The sequence below is a fragment of the Eulemur rufifrons genome, chromosome 19 (assembly GCF_041146395.1).
Source record: "Eulemur rufifrons isolate Redbay chromosome 19, OSU_ERuf_1, whole genome shotgun sequence".
In the NCBI taxonomy this organism is placed as follows: Eukaryota; Metazoa; Chordata; class Mammalia; order Primates; family Lemuridae; genus Eulemur; species Eulemur rufifrons.
In genome coordinates this window covers 44479556-44504858 of record NC_091001.1, presented here as the reverse complement: position 1 = coordinate 44504858, position 25303 = coordinate 44479556, and the positions used below count along the sequence as shown (strand labels likewise).

The 25303-nt window shown below is 45.8% G+C and overlaps 1 protein-coding gene across 1 annotated transcript in view; it reads right to left on the bottom strand.

The window, feature by feature from the left end:
• Window positions 1-25303, bottom strand: part of ACOXL (acyl-CoA oxidase like) — a 251723-nt gene that overhangs the window by 199832 nt on the left and 26588 nt on the right. The window contains 1 exon segment of the mRNA XM_069494822.1: window positions 14203-14237. Coding sequence (XP_069350923.1) covers window positions 14203-14237 — 35 coding nt within the window.

The window sequence follows — 25303 nt, the reverse complement described above, 5'->3', positions numbered from 1 at the left end:
AATTTATCTGAAGAGGAAATGTTCCATCAGCATTGCCTGCCCTTCCAGCTCTGACTCTCTGCAGACATCACTATCTCCCCACTGGTGGCCAGCAAATACGCACCCCTCCCTAGGGGCTGGCGCTGCATCGCGGCCCTGAGACACAGGAAATCCTCCCAGTACCTACGGTGCTGTTGGTGACACACTTTGGGAAACACGTCTTCTATTGGGCATCAGAGGCCTGAGTTCGAATCTCCAAGTCCCCCTGGTGTGGAACCTGCACATCCTGCCTCCTTCATAGGATACAGCAGGGCTCTGCCTGGGCCATCACACAGAGCCAAAGGCCGGGGTGTCTGGAATTTGTACCCATACTAATCGTATCCTCTACCCACCGTGTGCCTGCCAGTCTCCTCTGCTCGCTCCAGAGGTTGTCACCAGCCCACACTGCAGAGCCTGAAAGGCTGACCACACGCTCCCCACGTGCGTGCGCTTAGAGCATCGCGCACTTCCTGTATCACCCTCTCGGTACCATAGTCCCACCAGGGTGGGAGGCAGACACGGTGTGCTTTTACCTTTATCTAGTCCGTGGCAGGTACTCAAAAAGAACTGTTAAATGAACAAATTAACCTACATTCAATTCGAATTAAAAAAAAAATTGTCTGGGGTTTCACTTCTCTTTCGGTTTAAGACTCAAATAAACAGGAGAGGAGAGGCTAGAAGACGACTGGGAACAGGACAGTCAAGGTAAAATAATCAACTACCCTCCAATTATCTATCGCACCTGTGGATTATCAGTGGGGCAGGACTTCCGACCAAAGCCAAACCAGGGAAGGCTGCAGGCTGTCCCCAGAGGGTGACAGCGGGCCCTCTGTCCATTTGGGTCTCTGTATCATCGCACAGACAACCATAAATGGGTTCTGAGTGGTCTACCATTTTGGAGGGTCTACCATTCTCTCCTAGCCATTAGCATGATTAAGTGAAAGATAGTTTATAATAATTTCTATGTTTAAACAAACAAGCAAACAAAACAGAACAAAAATATTTTCAGGGACTATTAGAGAGTAGTTTATCCACACAAAAGCCAACACAGCACGTGAACCTATTAATAACACTTGCCAATTTACTTGTGCATTAAAACTTGAGAAACACCCTTCAGGAGGGAATCCAGAACCAGAAGCCAGGCTTGCAGGTAAGGCCATAGATATCAGCCTATGAGCCAGGCCCTCAACACATCAGCCTGACCAGAGAGCTCCTCAGTCTATTGATCAACAGAAACACCAGGGCCTTGGTAAACTCCCCAGCACTCCACGAAGTGGGTAAGCACCCCCTGAAGGCTCACGGACACGCAGTCCACTGGGCCAGGCAATACGGCACTGGTCAAGGGAAGGCACAGGAGGAAGCAGTGGGTTCCAGCCCTGCTGTACTGTCACCCTGTGCTTCCCCATGTCCAGCTGGGCTATCATAAACACTGGCCTGGACAGTCACCCATGGGGACTCCCACCAATGGAGCCAGCCTCCCCGGGCCCTGGCAGAATGGCAGCTCCTCGAAGCACAGTAAGGAGTATGCTGAAGTGCCCCTCCAGGCTTGCTGTTTCTCTGCCCTGCCCTCTGCCCAGCGCAGCGGCAATCAACCAAGTGGGAACTGGAGTGACACCAGCAATGTTCGCCTCAGCAGCCAGGACAGAACAGGGAGCTGCTTTCTCAGTGGTGAGATCTGCAAACAGCTGCACCCCATTCCCTGGATCTCCGGCAGAAGCCAGCAGGCCGATGAGTTTTCCAGATGGTTGAGATAAGCAGCGCCTCTTGGAACGTGACCTCCGGCACCTGCACTTACTTCACGGAGGGATGTCATCCCAGTGCCCTTGAGAGCTCTGGAAACCAAGGACTAGAGAGCAGCTCTGGCAGCACCTCTGGTCCAGCAGCCTTGTGGGTGAAGGACAGGGTCAAATCCGATGGCCACAGGCTGCACTGCCCCAGTGGGAGGGCCTCACTCAAGCACCACCCCCTCTGGAGCGTCCAAGACTGACAAAAGACCCGAGTGCACCTGTGTTTATGTGGAGAAAGACCAGCAAGCTAAACAGAGTGCCCTGACACACCCCACAATTTGCCTTCATCGAAATTGGTAAAGTGAGCTCAACACGAACTCGAGGCCTCAGCCTGGACATGTAAAACACAGCGTGATTCCATGAGAAGAATCCCCTCAGATAAGACTCGGGAGCACCTGGAAAGCAGAACCATCAGCATGGCTCACACAAGGCGGTCTCACCACACAGCAGCCTGGGAATTCCCCCTCTTTAATTCAAGTTCACTGAGGTACAAGTTAATTACAGTAAAATTCACCCTTTTTCAGTGTCACAGTTCTATGAGTTTGGGAAAACACATAACAGTGTCACCACGGCAATGAAGATTTAAAATATGTCTCTCACCCCCCAAAAATCCCTCATGCCACCTTCTAGTCAGCCCCTCCACCCACCCCAGGCACCCACTAATCTGTTTTCTTCCCTACAGCTTGCCCTTTTCCAGAACGTTCTACAAGTGGAGTCACAGGGTAGGTATGTGCTCTTTTGAATCTGCCTCCTTCCACCCAGCATGACGCCTTTTTATTGCTGAGTAGTGTTTCCCCATATGAGCGTGGCATGGCCTGTTTATCCACTTCCCAGTGGAAGGAGATTTGGGACTGTTTTCAGTTTGGGGCCATTATGAATAAAGGTGCTAAGAACATGTACCCACAAGTCTAGGTGTAGATGAATGTTTTCATTTCTCTTGTGTACGTACCTGAGTCGTAGGGTAAATGTATGTTTAACATTATGAGAAACTACCAAAATGTTTTTCCAAAGTGACCGCACTATTTTGCTCCCACCAGCAAAGCATCACTTGTAGTTCCTCCTCATCCTCATCAGCACTTCATATTGTCAGGGTTGTTTTTTAGGGTTTTTTTTTGGTTTACTTTTCTTGGGGGGGGGGCAGTTTGATGATGTTGGGGGTTTTTTTTAAGCCATTGTAATATATGTGTAATGGTGTATCATTCTAGTCTTAATTTGCATTTCCTTAGTAACTGATGATATTGAGCATGTCTTCATGTTCTTATTTGCTATGGGATGTCCAATTTCCTTAAGTACTAAGTTTGACAGTTCATATGTCTGACATTTCACTTTGTTGTTTTTTTTGTTTGTTTGTTTTATTGTGAAGGTCCATCCTCATTCTTTCAAATGCACAGTTTGGCTTGTCATTATCCTTCAAATTTTTAAGAGTAATTTTTGTGAAACCATGGATAAGTCAAAAATTCATGTTATTTTTTAATATGAGTTCTGTCGTGGAACCAATGCAGTGCAGACAGCTTGAAATATCAACAAAGTGTTTGGGAAGGATGTGGCTAATGAACACACAGTACGCCAATGGTTTGAGAAGTTCCATTCTGGTGATTTTAATCTTGAAAATGAGCCGTGTGGGTGACCTGAGACCAAGGTGGGTAATGATGAGCTGAAAGCTGTAGTGGAAGCGAATCCGTCTCAACCTAAGTGTGAATTAGCAGCAAGGTTTGATGTTACTATTCCAAAAATATTGGACCATTTGAAACAAATGGGCAAGGTAAAGAAGCTGGATAGATGGGTTCCACGTGAATTAAACAAGCATCAGAAGAGAAATCGTCTCGAAGTTTGCCTTTCTTTGCTGTCACAACATAAAGGCGAATCATTTCTACACCATATTGTTAAGTGTGATGGAAAATGGATTCTTTTTCACAAATGCAAAGCGTTTGGCACAATGGTTGTATAAAGATGAAGTACTGAAACACAGTCCAAAACCAAATACTGATCAAAAAAAAGCTAACGATGTATTTGGCGGTCCATTACAGCTCCATGAAACCTGGTCAACTGATTACAGCAGATGTCTACTGCAACCACTTGGATGAAATGATGACGATGCTTGCAATTAAGCAGCTGATATTGGTCAACAGGGCAATCCTCTTGCAAGATCACATCACAAAAAACAACACTGCTCAAACCATAGAAGCTGAACTTGGAAATTCTGTCATTCACTGTATTCACCAGACCTTGCACCAACTGACTACCACTTCTTCCAGGCTTTGGACCACTTCTTGCAAGAAAAAATACTCAATTCTCAACAAGCTGTGGAAAATGCCTTTGGCAATTTCATCACCATTTGCTCTCCAGGCTTCTTTGCTGCTGGCATAAACATATCATTAAAAATACCACAAAACTGTGTCAATAGTTTAGGCACATATTTTGATTAATTATACTGCTTCTTGTTTGAGATATAATAAACTACACTGTTGATTTGAAATCAGACATTTAATATTTAATGACCTAATATCTATCTTATTGATGAAGTATCAATTCAAATATTTTTGCCCATTTATTAAATTGAGTCGTTTCATTCTCTTGTTACAGGATGGTAAGAGTTCTACGTATATTCTGGATACAATTCCTTTATCAGATTTGTGTTTTGCAAATATTTTCTCCCAGTTTGTGGCTTTTTTCATTTCTTAGCTGTGTTTTTCAAAGAGCAGATGTTCTTAATTTTGATAAAATCCATTTTTACCAACTTTTCCTTTTATAGTTCATACTTTCTGTGTCTGAAGAAAGCTTTGCCTAGCCCAAGGTCACAAAGATATTCTCCTCTGTTTTCTTCCAGAAGTTGTCCAGTTTTAAGTTTTACATGTAGGTACATGATCCATCTTTGTTCTTCGTTGTGCATTCTGCAAGGTATATGCTAAGGATTTGGGTGGTTTTGTTACATGGCTGTCCAATTGTTCCAGTACCATTTATTTAAAATATTATTTTCTCCATTGAATCATCTTGGCACCTTTGTTGAAAATCAATTGATCATTCACATGTGGGTCTACTTCTAAACTCTTTCTTATGTCCCATCGACATATATGTCTGTCCTTTCACCAATACTACACTGTCCTGATTACTTAGCTTCGTAGTGAGTCTTGAAATGAGACACTACAAGTCTTTCAACTGTGTTCCTTTCCAAGATTGCTTTGGCCAGTCCAGGTATTTTGCCTTTACATAGGAACTTGTGAATTAGCTTGCCAATTTCTACACAAAAAACTATTGGGATTTTCATTTGAGTTGTGTTGAATTTCTAGATCGATTTGATTTGGGTGCCTTAGTCTTTTTAAAGTAAGTGAGGAGTCATTTTTCAGGGAGATATAAAAGAAAGACTAGCCAGTTCCTCCCAAATCCTCAGACATCCTATGGCTTTATCAAACGGCCTTGGCTCTGAGGACGTGTGCTGACATGGAAGGGCACATGGAGGGGACCGGGATGCAGTCTGCCTTTCCCACCCGCTGCCCGAGACAGAGAGAAAGGAGAAGACACAGAGCTGGGGTCTGACCTGGGAAGCAACCCTGAGCCCCAACATCAGAAAGGAGCATGGTTCCTTGAGACACCTTTGTAAAGGAGGTGTTGGAGGGTGAGTTCACTGGTCCCAAAGAGAGGAGAGAAATAAATTCTTTAAGGGAAATATTTAATAGCAAGATCAGGGGGTAGAGGAGGTAGGGGTTGGGAATGGGTTCTGAATCCCACACTGAGGGTCAAGAATCCGCTCTCTGCAGGAGGAAGCCCATAGAGGTTTATGAGTGGGAGGAGCATGATCTGATCTGTGTTTAAGAAAGAGCCCTTCTTGGCAGGCAGAAGACTTCCTGGAGACCATCCTGTGGGTGTGGCAACAGACGTGCCACGAGCAGGTGTGACTGGGGAATGGCCACATGGCCAGACCAGAAGGTCCCCAAAGGACAAGGCCACCATCCTGATAGGAGAGAGGGGATTAAAGGGGAATAGGAGAGGCATAAGAAGACACATCCATCTACTTCCTTACACCTCTGGACCCTGAAGAGCATCCACCCCTCGCCCGGCACATCCACAGACCCGTGGCCAGCTCTGCCACGAGACGCAGATAACACAGCTCTCAGTGCTCGAGCATCCACTAAGTAAAAGCACGTAACTTGGACACCCTGTCAATGGTCACAGTCTGTCCTTTGGGGGCAATATTTTGTGTCAAGGCTATCAAAAACACACCTGTCCAAAAGATGGCTTTGCTTTTTAAGATTCTACCATTGGAGTTGAATAATTTCTTGGCAACCCTGTGTATAAATCTGGTTAGAGCCTCACTGTGAAGTTTGAAAAAGAGACAGATGGAACATTCGACCAGAGCACCCCAGTGACAGAAACAACTATGCCCTGGAAGAGGAAAAAAGGGCAGAAAGGCATTTTTGTTTATTTTTACAAAATTTGGAGAACAACAGTCTCCCCCAGCTGTCTCCACAAGATCAAACCAGCTCCAAATGGGAATCGCTAGGCATTTGCCAACACTTGAAATCAAAATCCCATAGGCCCGATGGCCCTGTTTCTGGTCTTTTCCTCCCTTTTGTATTTCAAGATGACAATTTCATTTGTTCATTGATGCCGCCTGTCCATTCAATGAGCATTCTGATTCATCTATGAACTTCAAACTCCGCTTCTAATCTAAATCAGAACATAAAAGTACACGACCCCTTCACTTCTTGCTAGGCCATCTGGGCTTGTTCAAAACAAAACCACAAACACAGTCTCAGAGTGACTGTTAAATCACCGGGTCTGTGTCTTCGCTGTCAGGGCAGGCCCGGGCGGTGCAGGTCAGGGACGGTCACACTGCATAGCAACGTGCCCATTTCTCTCGGTCTGATCCCATGCAGGCTTCCAGCTCTCCCCTCCCCTGCCAGCCCTCGGGGGATGCCAAGGCCTTTTAGGAGGTTGGTACCTATAACCTCAATATTAGGCTGAGCACAGGCCTAAAGAAGACACCAAATTTGGCCTTTCTTTGGTGAGAAACTAATAGAAAGAAATCAGTTGTAGGAAAGAACCACCTTTACGCTTTGACTAAAAGTCACACCTCTGTGGACCTCCATTTAACTATCACAGAACCAAATGGAAAATTTGGTTTCCTCCTCATTTATTAAAGAAAGATATAACCAACAAAAAAGCAAAGCAAAATCATTCTACTGGGGGGGGGGATGCTGGTTCTCTGCACTCGTCCTCTGCTTTCATGAGCTTTTCTTAGAAATACAGGCATAAGTGGCACAGACAAAAATTCCACGCCGTTGGTTCACGTGGTCTCTCTGGTATCAGAGAAGTGAGGGCCAAAGGTGAGATGCTCACCTCTGGTCCCGTTTCCTCTTTCATCTTTGCCTAGGGGTACCCACCAGGAGGGAGGGGTTTCTTCAGGCCGCTGCACTGGGTTGGGTAGAAAGAACATCTGAACTCTCTCTCAATCTGGTAGAAAAAGAAAAAAAACAAAACACCCACACAGTGGGGAACAATTTCCCCCCTGTGTGGGTGGTGGGGCCCCGAGAGCTGTTATCTGCAAAGGGCACTTCTGGGGGTTACCCAGCTGTCACCACCGTGTGGATTCCACCCGAAAACCTCAAGCCAAACAGTGGAGAATGAACATCAAGAGGCAATTTTCCACTCTGAGAAAATGACTTGACTTTACAAAGGTAAATTAAAACGCCATGATAATAAACGAAACTTGGGCAGGACCTGTTGTCAAATGCACTCGCTGTCACAGCAGACACCCTCCTTGCTCGGGATGTCCACACTGTCAGAACATGACGAGGTCTTTCTCCACTTCCCCACCTCTCAGCCCCCTACCCACACTCCACACACACAAACACGCATGCACACGCACGCACGCAAACACGCACACGTGCACACACAGGCACTCCTATACCGCACAGACAGAGCTGGAATAACTGGTCTAGCAGGAGTTAGAGGTGTCTAGGGCAGAAGTGGAAGTGGTCGGGTGGGAATGTGTCCGTGTGTGTTAGAGTGCGCGTGCTCACATGCGGTGGGGGGGGGTGTTGTTCTTAACCCTCAACACTGTTCATTTGCACAAGGGAGGTGTGATAGCTGAAGCACCCCTGCACAGGCATCAGAACAAAATCAGGCCTCCTTCAGGCCTCAAGCCCTCTGTTGCCACACAAGGGCCCCCTGTGGTTCTGGGTGGCTCTCTACCCCCACCCCCACCCCCACCCCCCAGTCTGCGGCAGGCTGAGAAGCACTGCCTGCTGGCCAAAGTTGGAGGATTTTAGTGACTTCTTTCCCTCCTCCCCACACTCATCTCCTTTAAGACCCCCAAATGCATTCAAGAGTGAACCCATCCCCCCCAACATTGATATTTTGGAACCACGTTCCCCCACATCCCCACCCCCATCTGCTACAGGAGTCGGCTGAGTTTCCCTCCAACGTCTCTCTTGGCCCTGGCCCTCTTGTTAGAAGTTTGGAAACAGACCTGGTGATAAAAACCTAAAGTCTCAAATCTTATGCCTGAAAGTATCTCTACCCACACAGGGAGGACCCAGGTAGCCCTCAATCCTGGCATCTGGGTTCTGGGTAAACGTGACAAGGGAAATGGGAACCACTGCTTAATAGCAACCCTGAGCCTTGGAAATGACTCAGAGCTGTGTAAGCGTAACGTACAACCCCATTTTCAAAAGTAATCAACAGGGAAACAGTAAGGCCATTCCTCAAAAAAATTAAACTCAGAATTACCATATGGAACTCCACTACTGGACATATACCAAAAGAACTGAAAGCAGGATGCCAAAGAGATATCTGTACACCCAAGTTCATGGCAGCATTATTCACAATAGCCAAAAGGCAGAAGCAACCCAAGCATCCATGTCCATCGACAGATGAATGGATAAACAAAATGTAGTGTATACATACAATGGAACATTATTCAGCCTTGGAAAGGAAGGAAATTCTGGTAAATTCTATGACATATTCAGGGGCTGAGGAGAGTGGGGGAGGGGAAAGGGAAGTTATTGTTTAATGGATATAGAGTTACAGTTTGGGATGATGGAATAGTTCTGGAGATGGAGAGTGGTGTCAATTGCCCAATAATGTGGATGTATTTAATGCCACTGAATTTCACACTTAAAGATGGTTAAAATGGTGCTTTGGTATGAATGTGTCTTCTCCAAAATTCAAGTGTGGAAACTTCATGGCCAATGTGACAATATTAAGAGGTGGGACCTAATGAGGTAATTAGGCCATGAGGGCTCCTCCCTCGTGAATGGCATTGAGCCTTTATTTAGGCTTCACAAAGTGTCCAGCTGGCCTGTCCTTCTTCCTTCCACCAAGTGAGGACACAGCGCTCCTCCCCCAGAGGATGCAGCAACAAGGCGCACCATGGAAGCAGACCGCAGCCCTCATGAGACACCGAACCTGCCAGTGCCTTGATCTTGGACTTCCCAGCCTCCAGAACTGTGAGAAAGTAAATTTCTAACTTTATAAGTTATCCAGTTTATGGTATTTTGTTATAACAGCACAAACAGACTGAGACAACTGGCCAATTCTATGTTAAGCATATTTTACAAAAAAAAAAAAAAAAAAAGTAACAAAAAGGATAGAAGTTTCAGCTAGTCCAAACAAGCTAATAGGATTTTTAAAAAGAGGACTCAACCAGAAACCCACATCCTTCATCTTTCTCCTCCTGGAAAAGGTAGGTGCCAGGACCAGGCATAAGGAGAGGCAGAAGAGCCAACACAAGGCAGGACAGTGACTTGCAGGCTTCTAAGAGAAGAGGCCAATTCCTCCTGTGCCCACTCATGCCAAAGAGATCACAAAGAACACGGGGAAGGAGCAGCAAGTGGTGCAGGCCCACCCTACAAATGGCTCTCCAGAGACGCCTTACTAAGTGCCATCAATTCCTGACAAATGGGGGTATCCCAGAATGTGGGTTTCTTTCCACCACCAATTGACAAATGTTGCTATACTTCCTGGAATTTTTAAATTATAAATCCTTGTATTTCAGAAATAATTTTTGGAAAACACAACCCTTTGATAATGCCCTCTGTTTCCACATATTGAAGATGCAGGTCCACGAACAGGTCAAACGCTGCTTAGTAACTCTCCCCCATGGAGGCTTGTCTGAACCAGAAATTTACATTTTGTGAGAGGCCCAGTCAAGCCCAAAAAGTCCTCACATTGTTTCTGAGTCACTACAATCACTTCCTTATCATTTCCTCTGCTCCTAAAGTCTTCAGACTCCTGTGCAGGTGACCCCAGCCAGTCCTGGCAGACTCTTGTGAAAACTAGTGTCACTGGGCCACCACTCACTGCCGCTTCACCAACCCCCAGGTAGATGGTGAAGCACCTTGGAATTGCAAGGAAGTCTCAGCAGATGTCTTCACTTTCCTCCTTTTCAATCTCATCACTTTTAGTTGTCACTTCTCCCACTTATTTAGACATGTGTTTGTTTGTGGCTGCACTTACGTGAATATTCATGACTCCCTGCTGTGCCCCGAACACCTCAGAGCCAGAACGGGGGATTTGACAGGCTGAAAGCAAATGTCCCTGGAAATGCAGCACAGGGGGAAGCCACATTTGCCAGGATGTCCCCTGGTCAGAGCACAGAGGGTGGGATTTGTGTCCTTCCGCCTTCCTCACACAGGCCTATTGTGCACCCCCGGCCAGTAAGTGCCTTGTAGCAAGAACAGTGTCCTACATGTCTTTTCACAAGGGCTCCAAATGAAGACTCCGACTGACTGTGTGTCCCAGAGAGCCCATTCCACACGCTCTCGTGACCACATGACCCTCCTCATGCTGAGAGCTGGGGTCTCTGCTCCCTCCCTCGAGCATGGGTGTGGGGTTGTGACTGCTCCAACCAATGGGACAAGGTGGATGTGATGCTATATGACTTCCCAGAATGGGGCGCAGAAAGGAAGCAACTCCCACCTGGTCCTCTCTTTCCGCCACACTCACTCTGAGAAGGCAACCACCATACTGAGAGGAAACCAAAGGGCCCACGTGGACAGGAGCAGAGGCCCCTCAGAGCCAGCATCTCCCGCCAGCCGCATGTGTGAATGAGCCTCCAAATGCCCAGCCCTCCAGCCTCCCAGAGGAGGCTCCAGACTCTGTGAAGCAGAGACGAGCCACATGCACTGCCTTTTGCATACCCCTGACCCACAGGACACATGTGCGTGACAGATGGTAGCTTAGGCACACTGGGCAACCATAGGAACTGCAGCAGGCTCCACAAATGTGGCTACAGAATGAGCCACTCCAAAGCTCCAAACTCTCTAAAACACACTTTTGTCAACAGCCCCCACTTCCTTCTTTGTAGAGCTGAGACTTGGTGTGGATGGATTCTGGGGCCTGCCCTGGTCTCTTTCCAGAAGCAGCTAACACCCACCAATATGGTGGCCAGTGCTTTCAAAGTCATAGCACCTTTACTGCCAGCCTTCTCCGTGCCTGGTGCAGGTTTGGGGCTTTCTGCCTATGATGTGTATTCTTCACAACAACCCTTATGATAGGTATTTTAGATAAGCAGTGAGAGAGGGTAAAGTTAGGGAATTTGCCCAAGACAGATTTTCCAGCAGGTGCAGAGCCTAAGCCTAGAGCAACAAGTGACTTGTCCCAAACCACTCAGCTGCTAAGATGCAGAGCTGAAGACACAAAGCATGTGACTGACCCCTTGACAGCCATTGTCCATCATCCCACTGGTTTCTCCACAAAGCATGAAATGTCTTGGCCCAGAGAGGCTGAAGCCCACACCACGGACAAGTCTGAGGATTCTGAGGTGAGAATTCTCTCCATCTTCCCAAGCTGTAACTCTGAAGAGGTGCCAGGGCCCTACGGCTGAGCATGGAAATGCCCACAGAGCCCTGACAGGTGCCCACATCTTTCCCTTCATCACAGTGGAACCCACCCTTAGCTCCTGTAGGGCTGCGCCCATCTTCCTATCCAGCCTCATAACCACTGTCTTGTAACCACGTTTGTTCAGCAAGGCCAGGCTGCTCTGGGGAAAGAGGAACCAAAGGGAAAAGTGAATTGCAATCCAGGCAGACTGCTTCCTTCCAGAACTCACCCAGAGCCCCCAACCTCATGCGGAACCATATCTAAGTCACTGCCCAGGCCAGGGTAAAGAAACATCTTTGCTTTCCAAATGAAGATCATGTTCAGCCCAGAGAGGAGTCTCTAACAACCAAGTGTGGTGTTGGCGACAGTCCCTGTGGCCTCTGGCAGGGAGCCAGAATCTTCTCTACAAACACAGGCCCAGGCCAGGACAAGAACAGGGGACAAGGGCCCCAGCTAGCATCAGGTCTTCCCCACTCTGCCTCTTTACCTGATTCGACAAGGTTGATGGTTGGGCAAAAGGCCCTCGGCCTGATAGAGTATTAAAAAGAAAGCTTTATTCTCAATCCACATGCAGACTCCGAGTTTCTGCACAAGTTAAAGCTCTCCACAGAGCCACAAGAAAGTAACCCTCGCCATTTTTGGAAAAAGCACGCTTGTTCCCTAAACTAGAGCAAGATCTTAGCTTTCTTACGGAAGGGGCACCTTTAGCTCACGCATAAACAGGCTGCTGCCTTCCCTGACATGCAGGACTCATACATGACTGAGAGGAAAACACAACCAAAGGAAAGGCAAGGAAATGTTAGAGTCTCTCTCTCTCTCTCTGCACACACCCCCCCCCCACAACACACACACACCCGTACCTCATTTTGGAGCAGTCCACAATTAGAATATTCTGGAAAAGGAGGCTCTTGCAAGTTCCTGAGAGAGCATATCCCCCCACCACACAACACACCCAGTTGGCCTGAGGGTCTAGGGCTCAGGGTGCATTCGACGCTTCCTAGGTAGGCCATGGCTGTGTGCCTTACCAGCTGCAGTGGCCTCGCTGGGCTTGCAAGGGCAGAGCCTGCCTCTGCAGGGCACCACGCTTCTGTCGTGAGCACGCCTCGTGCACACATAGGACTCGGAAACATACAAGCAATAGATGGCACCTAAAACATGGCACCTTGGCATTTGAGAAAAACAGCAGAAGCACAAAGGTCACTGTTATCTTCCCCTCACCCTCCTCCCCTGATGCAGGCCACAAAACCCTCATTCGAGAGATGCTCTCCTTATACCCAGGGGAAAGGAACATCCCCATCTCTGAAGACACAGGGTCACAGAGAAGAATCTGAACAAATAGACCTTGTTTTTAAGCACCCCCGCCAGTTTATTAGCATTAGCTCATACCCACTTTGTCCAATCACACTTCTCCACAACCATCCACTTCTCCATCAAACTAGCATAAAAAACACACAGCTTTCTCTGTTTCTTTTGGGTCTTCATAGGAAGGCTCCAGTACTATGTAAAACTTACATGAAATAAATGTGCATGCTTTTCTCTTGTTGATCTGTCTTTTCTATGAAGCCTCAGCCATGAACCTAGGGATGGGCTAGGAAAAGACATTTCTTTTCCCCTGCACAATCATGAGCTTCTCTTGAGCAGCTTTCCTCCCCAGGTCTCCAGGAACATCCCACACGAACACCTTCCTTCCTACGTGCTCATTCCCAGGAGCTCAAATCCACGCCTGCCCTCTTCCTGCTCCCTGCAGCTTTCTGGGTCTCAGGGATTGCCCATGATTGCACAATTCACACTTAAACTGAAACCACACATACACCTGTTACAAGCATTTTTCGGAGGCCAACTTGTTTTGAAATCAGGTAACTCTGGATTGTTTGTCGAAAGCTGACCCAGATGTCCCTGAGCCCCAAGCCTATGTCCAGAGGGTGGCATGTTGGGGATGCCATGAGCACAGTTTGCATAAGAACGAGGGACCCTGCTTACCACCCTTCCTTGGCACTGGATCCTACTTTAATTAATTTAACATCTCAATGCATGGTTACGCATGCAAAGTGGAAAAGGCTGATACTAGCACAAAAAACAAACATTGTTCATAAACATGATGCCATTGAGTCAAAGGCAGAAATCATCAAGACAAAAATGGGCCTTTTCATCATTATCAGAGGTACCAAGACAGGAGAGAGAGGCCCCACATGGATCAGGACAAGGACCTCACAACCCAGCCCTTGCCCGGGTTTCTCCAACTGGCAGGGACACAGGATATTCCTGTTGGTGGTTCTCACTCTTGGAAAGTGAAAACATGACCCAGAAGTCACTTCTGTGTCCCTGCCCCAGAGCATTCCACTTTTTTTGTTTTAAAAGAAATATGTTCTCTGCCATCACTTTTATTCAAAGACTTTATTTCTCCAAATGTTGATATACTCTGGCCAATGAAGCAGCTAGAACAATTCCATCTAGGACAGTGACATCATGGTAAAGCAGCCACTAAAATTAAGTCCAAAATCTGAGACTCAAGCAAACCCAGAGCTATACACTGGTAAGGATATTTCTTCAAAGAAAAAAAAATGTAAAGTTTTACCTGTGGCTATAGCGAATGGCTATCGTCAACCCAAGCTGTAATTAAAAAGAGAGAGAAACGAATTAAATAATATCAAGAATATGGTGAATTCATAAGAAAATTAACTTAATATGGTCAATTGCTTTTTAAACATTTCCTAAAATGCCCTACCGCTACTGCATCATAAATAACACATTTTAATGACAGATCTTTAGTTTCAACTTAGCTCTTAAAGGATAATCGTATTTTGAAACGGTCTTAAAGAAACATAAAATATTTCACTGTGGATTAGGCAGAAGGTGTCCCTTATCAGGAAAGAGTCCAAAACAGGGCTCGTTTAGTTCTTGAGACACAGCCGTGAAAGGATGGGATTGCAGTGTGGGGCTGATTCCAAGGCTGGCATTGGGACAACATGGGCGTGCAGGGTCCTGGGAGCCAGTGCCCTCTCTCCCCCTTCCCCAGGAGCACCAGGTGGACAGGCCACCTGTGCCAGAGTCTCCCTGCGGGGATCAGCACAGCCTTCATATGGATCCCGTAAGCTCAAGGCCAGCCAGCCTCAGCTCTGAGGACAGCAAAGAAATAGAGCCTGACGTTCACGTGTGACACCGAGAGGTCGTGCACGTGATTGCTGGGCACAGCAACAAGTGGAGGTTGAGATGAAACCGTGATTTCCTCTTTTCTCTGCAGGGTTGTCAGGAAACCCTCTCAGGCATAAGTGGGGGTCAAATCACACGGTGTGGGCCTCGGCTGTACACCGTATGATGCATGCAGCCAAGTTCAGCTGCACCAGCAAGGTACTGAAATGCTCAGGGCCTCAATTTTCCCAACTGTAAAATGGGCAAAAGAATTATTTTCTCACAGGATTAATGTAAGGATGAAGCAATTTTTCTATATTTGTGTATTTGTATCTGTGTAGGTGTATGTATGTGTGTTCCTACTGCCTGACAGGAAAAACTCTATAAATAATACGGACCACGACTAGCCCTATAGATAGGAAATATCCCATTTAGGACAATGTTGATACATTCCAAAACTTAATTTCTACATTAGTTTTGATAACTTTGAAAATATTTCATCATGTAACAAGCAATGGTTGGTGTCAAACACGCCTATGTAAGTCTCCTTCACCCATGTGCGCCCAACTATACGGCGTGACTAGTTTAAGAGGCTCACAACAGTTAAGAAGCTAAGTGTCATCGATAATATCATCCATGTGTGGAAAGTCTGACAAAGTTGCACCTTAAGGTCCCCAAACATCATCTGTGGTTCCCTTGATGTTGGCCCCAGTGGGGCTGGGGGTGGGGAGGTGACTTTCATGGTGCTGTCACAGGTGGTTGCAAGGTGACACGAGGGTCCCCAGGCAGTGGGAGGGTGGCAGGAGTGGGCAAGAGCCAGAGGGAGGGAGAGCTGTGAGAAGCAGAACAGTTGAAATAGGAAAGCCCAACGCCGCTCTGCAGCTCAGCACACTGCAGAGTCCCCCAGACACCGTTCAAATAGCTGGACTCTAGCATGACGCAGCCGTGTGCCACCACGGCAGGCGTCCGGAGTCCAGGACCAACCACGGCGAACCATCAGGAATCAGAGGGAAGAAGGCCCAAGTTCACAAAAAGAATAGTGAAGGCATGAAAGAGATAAAATCAAGTTGATTTCATATCACACTCACCTGAATTTATCCAATTATCTATCTCAACTAAACTAGGAGAACATTTTCTTTTGAAACTTAAGCAAATGGAAGAGGAAGATGCCTCAGGGATAATCAAGAATTTAAAGAACAAGGAGGAAATTACTTGGGGAAAGAAAGAAAAGCAGCAACTGCAGCCAGAGGTCAGGATGAGCAATTACGGATTTCACATGCCGGGTCGCTTGACATTTCCCAGGATTAAAAAGTTCTGCTGTAGAGTTAGGCTAATTATGAGATAATTTTACTGACTGAATATTTTGATAAGCTTTGGAGCACAGTTTAATTGGTGGCTTTTTCAACTGAAAGATAAGCCCTTGATGGAGTAAGGAGGGAAAATGGGGTGGGAGTGACAAGAACAACAACACACAAACAAAAAACCTGAAAAAGTGGCTCCCTGGCAGCTGTGATGGGTAAAGGAGGCCCCAGAAGATGGATCTTTCACAAAGGTGAATTTCAATGGAGAGTTTTTATTAGTCTTTTCCTGGCTTCTGAATCAAATACATTTTACTGTCATTCTTAAAAGGACACCCTTGTTACGGAAGAGGTGTGAATCATGGAAATGCCAGGGGACAGGGCTGGCTCGCACAGAAGGCCAGGCAAGCTACGGCTCCCTGCAGGCCTCTGCGTGAACAGGCTGTTGGAGGGAACAAGATGATCAGGACAGATGCAAGACCCCGAACTTTGTGAAAACCAACTTAAGGGGTGGACAGGAACAGGGTATTTCAGTCATTGTAGAAACGGGGCCGAATGTACTGGATCCTATTAGGAAACCCTGCAAAAGGGCTGGAACCATATGAAAAAGTTTGTGCAGAACTTTTGTGCAGAACTTTGAAACCCCAGGTTGGAACAGGCCAGTGAGGCAATATTGGCAGGTGAGCTGTGTAAGGAGCATCCTTATATAAGCCTGTTCTTCCTCAGGCCTACAGAGAAAGCAGGGGAGGTGGAAACGTCTCTGGGGTTTCTGCACCACAGCAAATACCAGATAAGGCAACTGTGTGATCTGCTGAGAGATGAGCCAGAGTAACTCACTCTCTTGGCCTTAGGGACCCCCATCAGCTGCTCAGGCCTCTCTGAGACCCCTCACTCTGCTAAGATGCACAGCAACTCAGAAATGCTTTAAGCACGCATGCAGGCACCCACTCACATACACTCATCCACGCTGAGACAAGTGCATGCACACGCACACATGCACTATGAGAGTGCATGTGTGTGCACGTGCTTATTTACATGTGCATGCACATACACGCATGTGCTTGCACAATACTCACATGTGCATGGATGTGCATGTACTACAACATGTGCACACATGTACACATATACACACTCATACAGATGTGCATGGATACACTTGGGCACTCAGAGAGGCCCAGGGAGCCCCTTAAACAAAGGGAGGCCTCAGACAATTGACCCCTTTGTTGCTGGGCTCAGCAGGGTCCCAGAGGAGAGAGGGGAGGGAGGCCTGAGGGTTGACCCCTGACCCCAGCCCAGCCAGGCTGAGGCCCAGGGACGTGGAGGTCAGCAGGAGTTCTGTGCTGCCCTCCCTGGGGAGCACCCCCCCAGGACATACTGTAAGTATTGCCAGAACGCACTTAAACTCCATTCCGAGTACTTCTTTTTAGATTTACACAATTTGTTAGTAACAAAATTAAATCACATTTTAATGGCAAGGAAAGAGTAATTCAACATTTTTCGAAATCTGCACCAGCTCCAAAAACCTTTTTCCTGCTGCTTTGGGCCTCAAAATGCTCCTTTTTTGGAACAGCTGAGTGAGGCAGCTGTTTTGTATCAAGTCTAAGGGGTTTCTGTATGACCCGGGGAGCTCAGACAACAGGCAGACCTTCCTGCATTAGAGGGTAATCTGAGAATAATTTGCCATAAAACACCCAGAAGTGCGCCAGCTGTAGCCGGATACGCCCTATAAAGCACCACGCAGACTGCATGGATCTTGTAAAATAATAATAATAATTTTTAAAAACACATTTTAAAACACATTATAAATTTTTTTTTAAAAAAAGAAAGGAATGGTTTACACTATCTTAGAACGCAGGCGGGAAATTCCCTTACATGTCTACAGATTGCCACTACGTGCTTCTTCCCGAATGCCCACTTGACCAAGGGTCCCTGTGTTGTTGGGAATCAGTTCTTTACCGTGTACCGTGCACTGTGTTTCATGTTTAAGATGTGTTCTCTCACACACACAGCTGCTAGAGGCAAATGAAGAGGAACAGTCCGGTAAGTGTGGCCCCAAAGTCACCCAGCTCTAAGTCTGAGTCCAGAGCTTTCTAAACCAGGGCCAGCAGCACACTGCAGGGCCCCCAGCCCGTGCTGGAGGGGCCGACGCCGGGAGCCAGACCCTTTTACAGCCAAACATCCACTGCCCCGACGATAGCACTCCCGATTCCATAAGGAAAGCTGGAAACCAGGGGTTTTATTATGAGACTCCCACATTTTAAACTAATTTGAATATTTTTCAAATACTATTCAAGCCAAACAAAACATGTCAGTGGGATTTGGCCAGGGGGCCACCCGCCTGCAACCTGCTTCGCACCCCGCCTGCTGCCAAGCTTCCGCTCGGATCCTCGCAGCGTCAGATCGGAATCCACGTGTCGGCGACAAATCAGAAAGCCCTGGGTGTTACCGTGAGGCTTCCCTCCCTTTGCGGGCGGCACTTACGTGCAGCTCTCTCTTTACTTTCTTTTTATATTGCAAGGGCCGAAAGAATTACAACATCACAAAATAAACTCAAAAAGGAATTTCATTATTTGTTTTTCTTCTGCATTTTTTTTTTTTTTACTATTCCTTCCCCCTTTTTATAGAAAATATGGAAAAGGAGCATGAAGGGAGCGGAGAAGGCACAGAATGGGCAGAACGCTGCTCAAACAGAGCCCCGGCGTGGAGAAAATCTCACAAGGATGTTGCCAAGGCGTGGGCAGAATCTCACACAAACAGAGCCCCAGCGTGCTAGCAGCTAGGCTGGGTGGGCAGGGAGAAAGTGATCCACAGAACAGATTTCTTTAACTCTTTCCCGCTCTACTTGTAGCACTGCTCTCTCCTGATAACCACTGGGACCCCATGCTATACCCACACCCCGCCAGGGCGCTCTTCCACGGGCATCCCCCTAGATCTTACTGACCCTCACAGCCTGACTCTCAAACCCCAGCACACCCTCCATGGCTCCCGAGGCCTCTGCCCTGGTGTCTGCCTGGGGCCTTCTTAGCACTTGCTGCTTTCGCTGATAAGCTAACTGCCCTGAGCTAAGAGACACTGGTGGCCAGTAGCCAAGAGCTTTGTGGTCAAGTCCCCTGACCTTTGCACCCACTGTTTCCTCATTGTGAAGTGGGGATAATGCTACCTACTTCATGGGGTTTAGACAGATTAACTTGGATCTCAAAGATGAGGGCCAGCAATGTCAGCCTCCCTTGGGAACTTGTGAGAAACGCAAATTGTCAGGCCCTAACCCAGACCTACTGAATCAGAAACTGTGGTGTTTCAGCTGGTCTTCCAGGGGTCAAGGTTGAGAATGAGATGATGTATGGGAAGAACTTAGCAACGTGTTTGGCGCTGGAGAAGCTTTTATTAACTGCAAGATGATGATGATGATGATGATACAGCTCAAAGTGAAACATTCTGCAATCTTGTCCTCTTAATGTCATTTCAATGTCCTGCACTCAACTTCACGGTCCATGACCACTGTGAGTTCAGGACGACTGGCAGGCCTGGAGCAGATGTGGCCTCCTGGTGCTCACCAGAGACCAGACCATGTACCCAGCAGGGAGAGGTGTCTGTACCCTGCTGAGCCCAGAGCACTGTTGACAAACAAGGACAGGGCCAGCGTCATGGAGCCAAGGGCGAGCCTTGGAGCCTCCACAAGCTGCACCCACCCCTCTGGGATCCTGTTGGCCATTCCCACCAAAAGGGGAAAAACACAGCAAGACAGGCTGGGGGAAGAAAAACAGCAATGAATTTTTCACTATGGAGTTTATTTTGTCATGTTACCCTTCCTTGAACCCTTAAAATTAAATTTTTTAGAAAATTAAAGAAAAAGCCACAGCTAAGTTTAGGAAAAGAAAGGGATATATATAATATGTAGGCTCTCTCCAGATTTGTCAGAAACCCAGTAATTCATATGTGAAACTTTCAAAAGCTGATATACGAGTTGCTTTAGCAATGAAAATTAACATAGAACTAACATGAAACCTAAGCACTGGTGGTTTCACCAACCTGAGAACACAGGTTGTTTTAACTCTTTAAGCCGCAGATGACTGAAAATGAAAGTGACCAATCCTGCTGCTATTCCTCACTGCCGTGCCCCCAAGAGCCTGACCAGGCACTACCTTTTGGGCAAAAGGCTGCAGCCCTGCTGGAAAAGCCCGGAGATTGATTTTCACAAGGACTTGTTTTGTCTCTTGTTCACCCAAACTTGAAAAATTGTGAGTTTTGAGTTGCTGTCCCCGCAGCAACAGCACCTTGGGCCCCTTCTGCAAGGTGTTATCCAGGGATGGAGTCCCAGGAGTTGGGGGGCTTTGGCAGTCAAGGGACCCCTGCTCTCCATCCCAGTGTCCTCTCCAGAGAGGGGACACTGACCAAAAGACAGTGGGCAGGAAGCTGTCAGGCCAGGAGCTGGCAATGCTTAAAGGCTTTGGGACCGGACCGCTGGCTGTCATCTTTGTCACTTTTATCAAGCAGCCATCATCTGTGGCAGCCACCTGGGACTGTGGCAGGGCAGGGATGCTCACTCCTCCTTGTGCCCATAGCCAGGGCTGGGTGAGCAGGGCCGCCACCAATCAAAGTCAGGATCCTCCGCCTCCTGCGGCTTGTCTGGGGATGTATCTTCTTAGACTTTACGTTTCAAACAAAATAATTGTGGATTTTGGTTCCTTGTCTTCTCTGGATAATGAATGGTTGGCCATCTGATAAAATGAAAACACCATACACCCTGTTTTCCTAGAAAGCTTAATTCCTGTTTAAAAGAAATCACCATGACAATGGATGTGGATTCCGGGTGCTTCCTATGCCACAAAATACCTAACCCTGAAAACTCTGGAACTTTCAGTGGCAAATACCACGTAACTGAAAACTGTTGATAACAGGGTCCCTATTATCAGCCAGAGGAGGAGGAAGAAGCCAAAAGAGAAAAAAAATAGGTAACGACCTCAAATGCAGTCAGTAATAAAAGTATTTTACGGCATTGCTAAGGTGGATTTGGGGTCATTAAATACAGGAAAGTTCAAGGCCATTGATAGGGTGTCACAGCAGCTCCGAGACTCAACCATAGCGTGAGCCCCTCTGACCCCCAGGCCCCCCCGTCAGTCAAGAGTAAAACCCAGGAAAGGAAATCGCTTTTCAGCGTAAGGCACAAAAATACTTTTAAGGAATTCGTTTCAAAGAAAGGCAGAAAAACATTTTTTCTCCTTCTTAGCTTTCAGCTATATTCTCCTTGACCTAATTCTACAACAACAACAAAAATGACACAAGACAAACAAAAGAACCCTCTACCCAAGTATATGGGATACGGACTAACACGAGACATTCCATGAAATACAACAGCAGCGATTAAAAAGGGTACAGGAGTTCCATGGTGCGGAAAAGAAACAACATATATTTTAAACGGTCTGTTATGAGATAAGGGTAGATTCACTTGCAGGTGTAAGAAATTGTACAAAAAATAATACAAAGAGATCCCATGTACCCTTTACCCAGTTTCTGCCAATGGTAACATCTCACAGAACTGTAATGACTATCACAACCAGGCCACTGCACCGACACAGTCAAGTCACCAAAATTTCCACCCCCACAAGTCCCCTCACGTGCCCTTTCGGAGCCACACCCACACTCCTCCCTCCCCAGCCCCCCCCCCCCCCCCCCCCGCTTTGTCGCTGGCACCCACTCTTCTGTTCTCCATTTCTGTAAGTTTGTCATTTCAAGAGTGTTATATAGATGGGAGCATATAGTATGTGATCTTTAAGACTGGATTTTTTTTCAGGCAGAATAATTCTCTAGAGATTCATCCAGGTCGTTGTGTGTATCAGTAGCTCATTCCTTTTTATCGCTGAGTAGTAGTCCATGATACGAATGCACCACAGGCTGTTTAATCATTCACCTACTGAAGGACGCTTGCATTATTTCCAGTTATGACTTATGAATAAAGCTGCTATAAACATTCAAGTACAGGTAGTTTTGCAAACATACATTTTCATTTCTCTGGAATAAATACTTAGGAGTGCACAATCGCTCAGTCATATGACAGTTGCATGTTTAATTTTATAAGAAACTGCCAACCTGTTTTCCAAAGTCCTTACAATCTCACCAGAAATATATGAGTGATACCGTTTCTCCACTTCCTCACAAGCATTTGGTGCTATCACTTGTTTAATTTGAGATAGTCTGATGGGTGCGTAGCAATATCTCATTGTGGTTTTATATTTCCTTAACAGCTAGTGATGTTACACATCTTTTTGTATGCTTATTGGACATCTGTATGTCCCTTTTAATGAAATATCTCTTCGTGTCTTTGCCCATTCCTTTTTGGATTGTTAGTTTTTTACCGTTGAGTTTTTGAGAGCTCTTTATATGTTCTACATACTAGTCCTTTGTCATATACGCAGTTTATATTTTCTCCCAATCTAAGGCTTGTCTTTTCATCTTTGAAACAAGGAATTTCACAGAGCAATAGTCTTGATTACTGTAGCTATATAATTCATCTTGAAATTGGGTAGACTGATTCTACCTACTTAATTCTTCTTTTTCAAAATTATTTAGCTATTCTTCTTCCTTTGCCCTCCCATATAAATTTAGAATAATCCTGAGTATATTTACAAAAAATCTTGCTGAGATTTTGATAGGAATTGCATCAAGCCTCTATATCAATTTGAGAAGAATTGACATCTTTACCATGTGAAGTCTTCCAATGTATAAAATATGGTATGTGTCTCCATTTATTTAGATCTTATTTTATTTTTTTCATCACCATTGTATAATTTTTCAGCACACAAATTCTATACATGATTTGTTAGAGTTACTCCTAAGTATTTTTTTGAGCAACTGTATTTTTGGTGTTCATTGTTAATATACGGGAATGCAATTAATGTTTGTATGTTTATCTTGTGTGTTTATCTGTGACACTGTGAAACTCAGCTCTAGGAGGGGTGTGTGTATGTGTGTGTGAGTGTGTCTGTAGGTTCCTTGGGCTTTCTATGTAGACAATGATGTCATCCGCAAATAGGGTCAGTTTTATGTCTTTTTTTTTTTTTTATCTTTATTCCTTTTATCTCTTTTTCTTGCCTTATCACCCTGGCTAGAACTCCCAGCATTTTGTTGATTAAGAGTAGTGAGAGTAGACATCTTTGCCTTGTTCTGGATCTTAGAGGGAAAGTATTCAGTACTTCACCGTTAAGTATAATGCTAGCTGTAGGTTTTTTGTTGATGTTCCCCATCAAGTTTAGGAAGTTCCCATCTATTCCTATCTATCTGAGAATTTTTATCATGAATGGACATTGACTTTTGTCAAATACTTGCTGAAAAATACTTGGCCTCCTTATAGGTGTCCTTCACCTTCTTCTCTATCTAGTCTTTATAAAAAAAAAATTACACACAAAAAAACTGAGCCTCTATCCAGGTATGTAGAATAGAGACTAAGATGAAGCTTTCCATTAAGTATGATCACAGCTTTTTTAAAAAAGAGCAGTACATCCACTGTGGAAAAAGATACAACATAATTTTAAGAAAAGAAAGAAAGAAAGAGTGGGGGGGGAGGAAGGAGGGAGAGAAGGAAGGAGCAGTTACATATGCAATGTACCTAGGTATAATTTGGTTGAGATAATATCTGATATTGGGTGATTATTTGTGCAATTATATGGACAGAAGTCTGGAAGACAAAATACCAAACTGTTGAGTAAGAGAGGATGAGGTGGAAAAAGACTTTCACGCTTTATCGTTTTATTCTATTCTCTAAATGCTTTAACACAGCTGATATTAGCTGGTAATTTTTTAATCTAATAAAAAATATGCAGAAAATATTATATTGCAAAATGCTATGAACCACATTTGATTTTTTGTATACCTGAACATAATTTTTCTCTTAAGATGCTATTTTTGCCAGCCTAAAACTTGAATGCTTTGGCAGGGAGATGTTATTAAAACAAGCTCCACCTTCACTCATATTCACACTGAATAAAAAGGACAAAGACTCAAAAGAGGAGCTTAAGAAAGAAATAAAAAGACAAGGAAGCAATCTCTGTAAATAATTCTGTTACCCCCATTCCAAACAAATGCTCACAAAGGTTTCATTTCATGGTTTGATTTTTCAGGTCAGTATAATCTAAAGGTGGTGACTTCGGATTTGCTGGGAGAGAATTGAATTTGTCTAGCATGTTGGATGTGATGGAGGAGGGACAGATATGTCCACACACACACACACACACACACACACTCAGCAAAGGGGAATGAAGGATGCCTTTCTCCTTCTTCCCAAGTCTCAGACCATGTTCACAGCAGGACATAACTAGGTGACAGTCCTGAAGAAGAGTGGTCAGTGTGACATAGACAAGAAATAACTACCTTACAAAGACACTGGAGCAAAAGCACCTTCGCTAGTTTACAGACACTGGTATAACCTGTCACTATCTCATCAGGTGACAGAAGACAGAAGAAACATCCCGAGTTTTCTGAATATTCCCAGGACAATTCTCCAAAGATCTCTTTCTTCCTCTGAAGAGGAAGAGCCAGCTTCCCACGCAGCAACCCGGTACAAGTGACACAGCTACAGGGAGATCAGCACACCCCACAACTACCAGCGAGACGTGAGACCAGCGCTAACTGCCACCTTGACCCAACAAAAACCTGAGGACACAAACCCACCACCCGAAGTGCATCCTGTTTACACTGTAATGCACTGACACTCCAAATCGGGGTGGGGATGGGGTGTGACAAGTTTAGCAAATAAAAAACTACAAAGGACATAAAAGGAAAAATCACTAAACAAGGAAATGTAACAAGTATCAAACCTATGAGAAAATACTCAACCTCTCCAAAAACCCCCAAAATGAACATTTAAACAGCAAAACAGTACAAGTGGGTGATTACCTATGGTAAGAGCTCCCCGCAAAACCTACCTTACTTCCAACCCCAAGTGCACCATTTCATTACCACGTGACCTAGCGCAAACGACTCAATTTCTCTGTGCCTCAGTTTCCAAGTTCTAACTTGGGGATTACAATTGCTCCCCATTGGCAGACTTGCTGAGGCGGTTGGGTGAAATGATGCGTGCAACGTGCTTAGCACAGTGTTAACACAAAATGAACACTTGGTATCTGCTAGTCATTGTTTAATATCTATAGGAATTCAATCTAGAAAAAGCACCGTGGTGATAGCAAAGCCGGCAAGTGGGAGGAGCCTATTCACAGACTATTGGTGGCATCACAAATTAACACAGCCCTTCTGGAA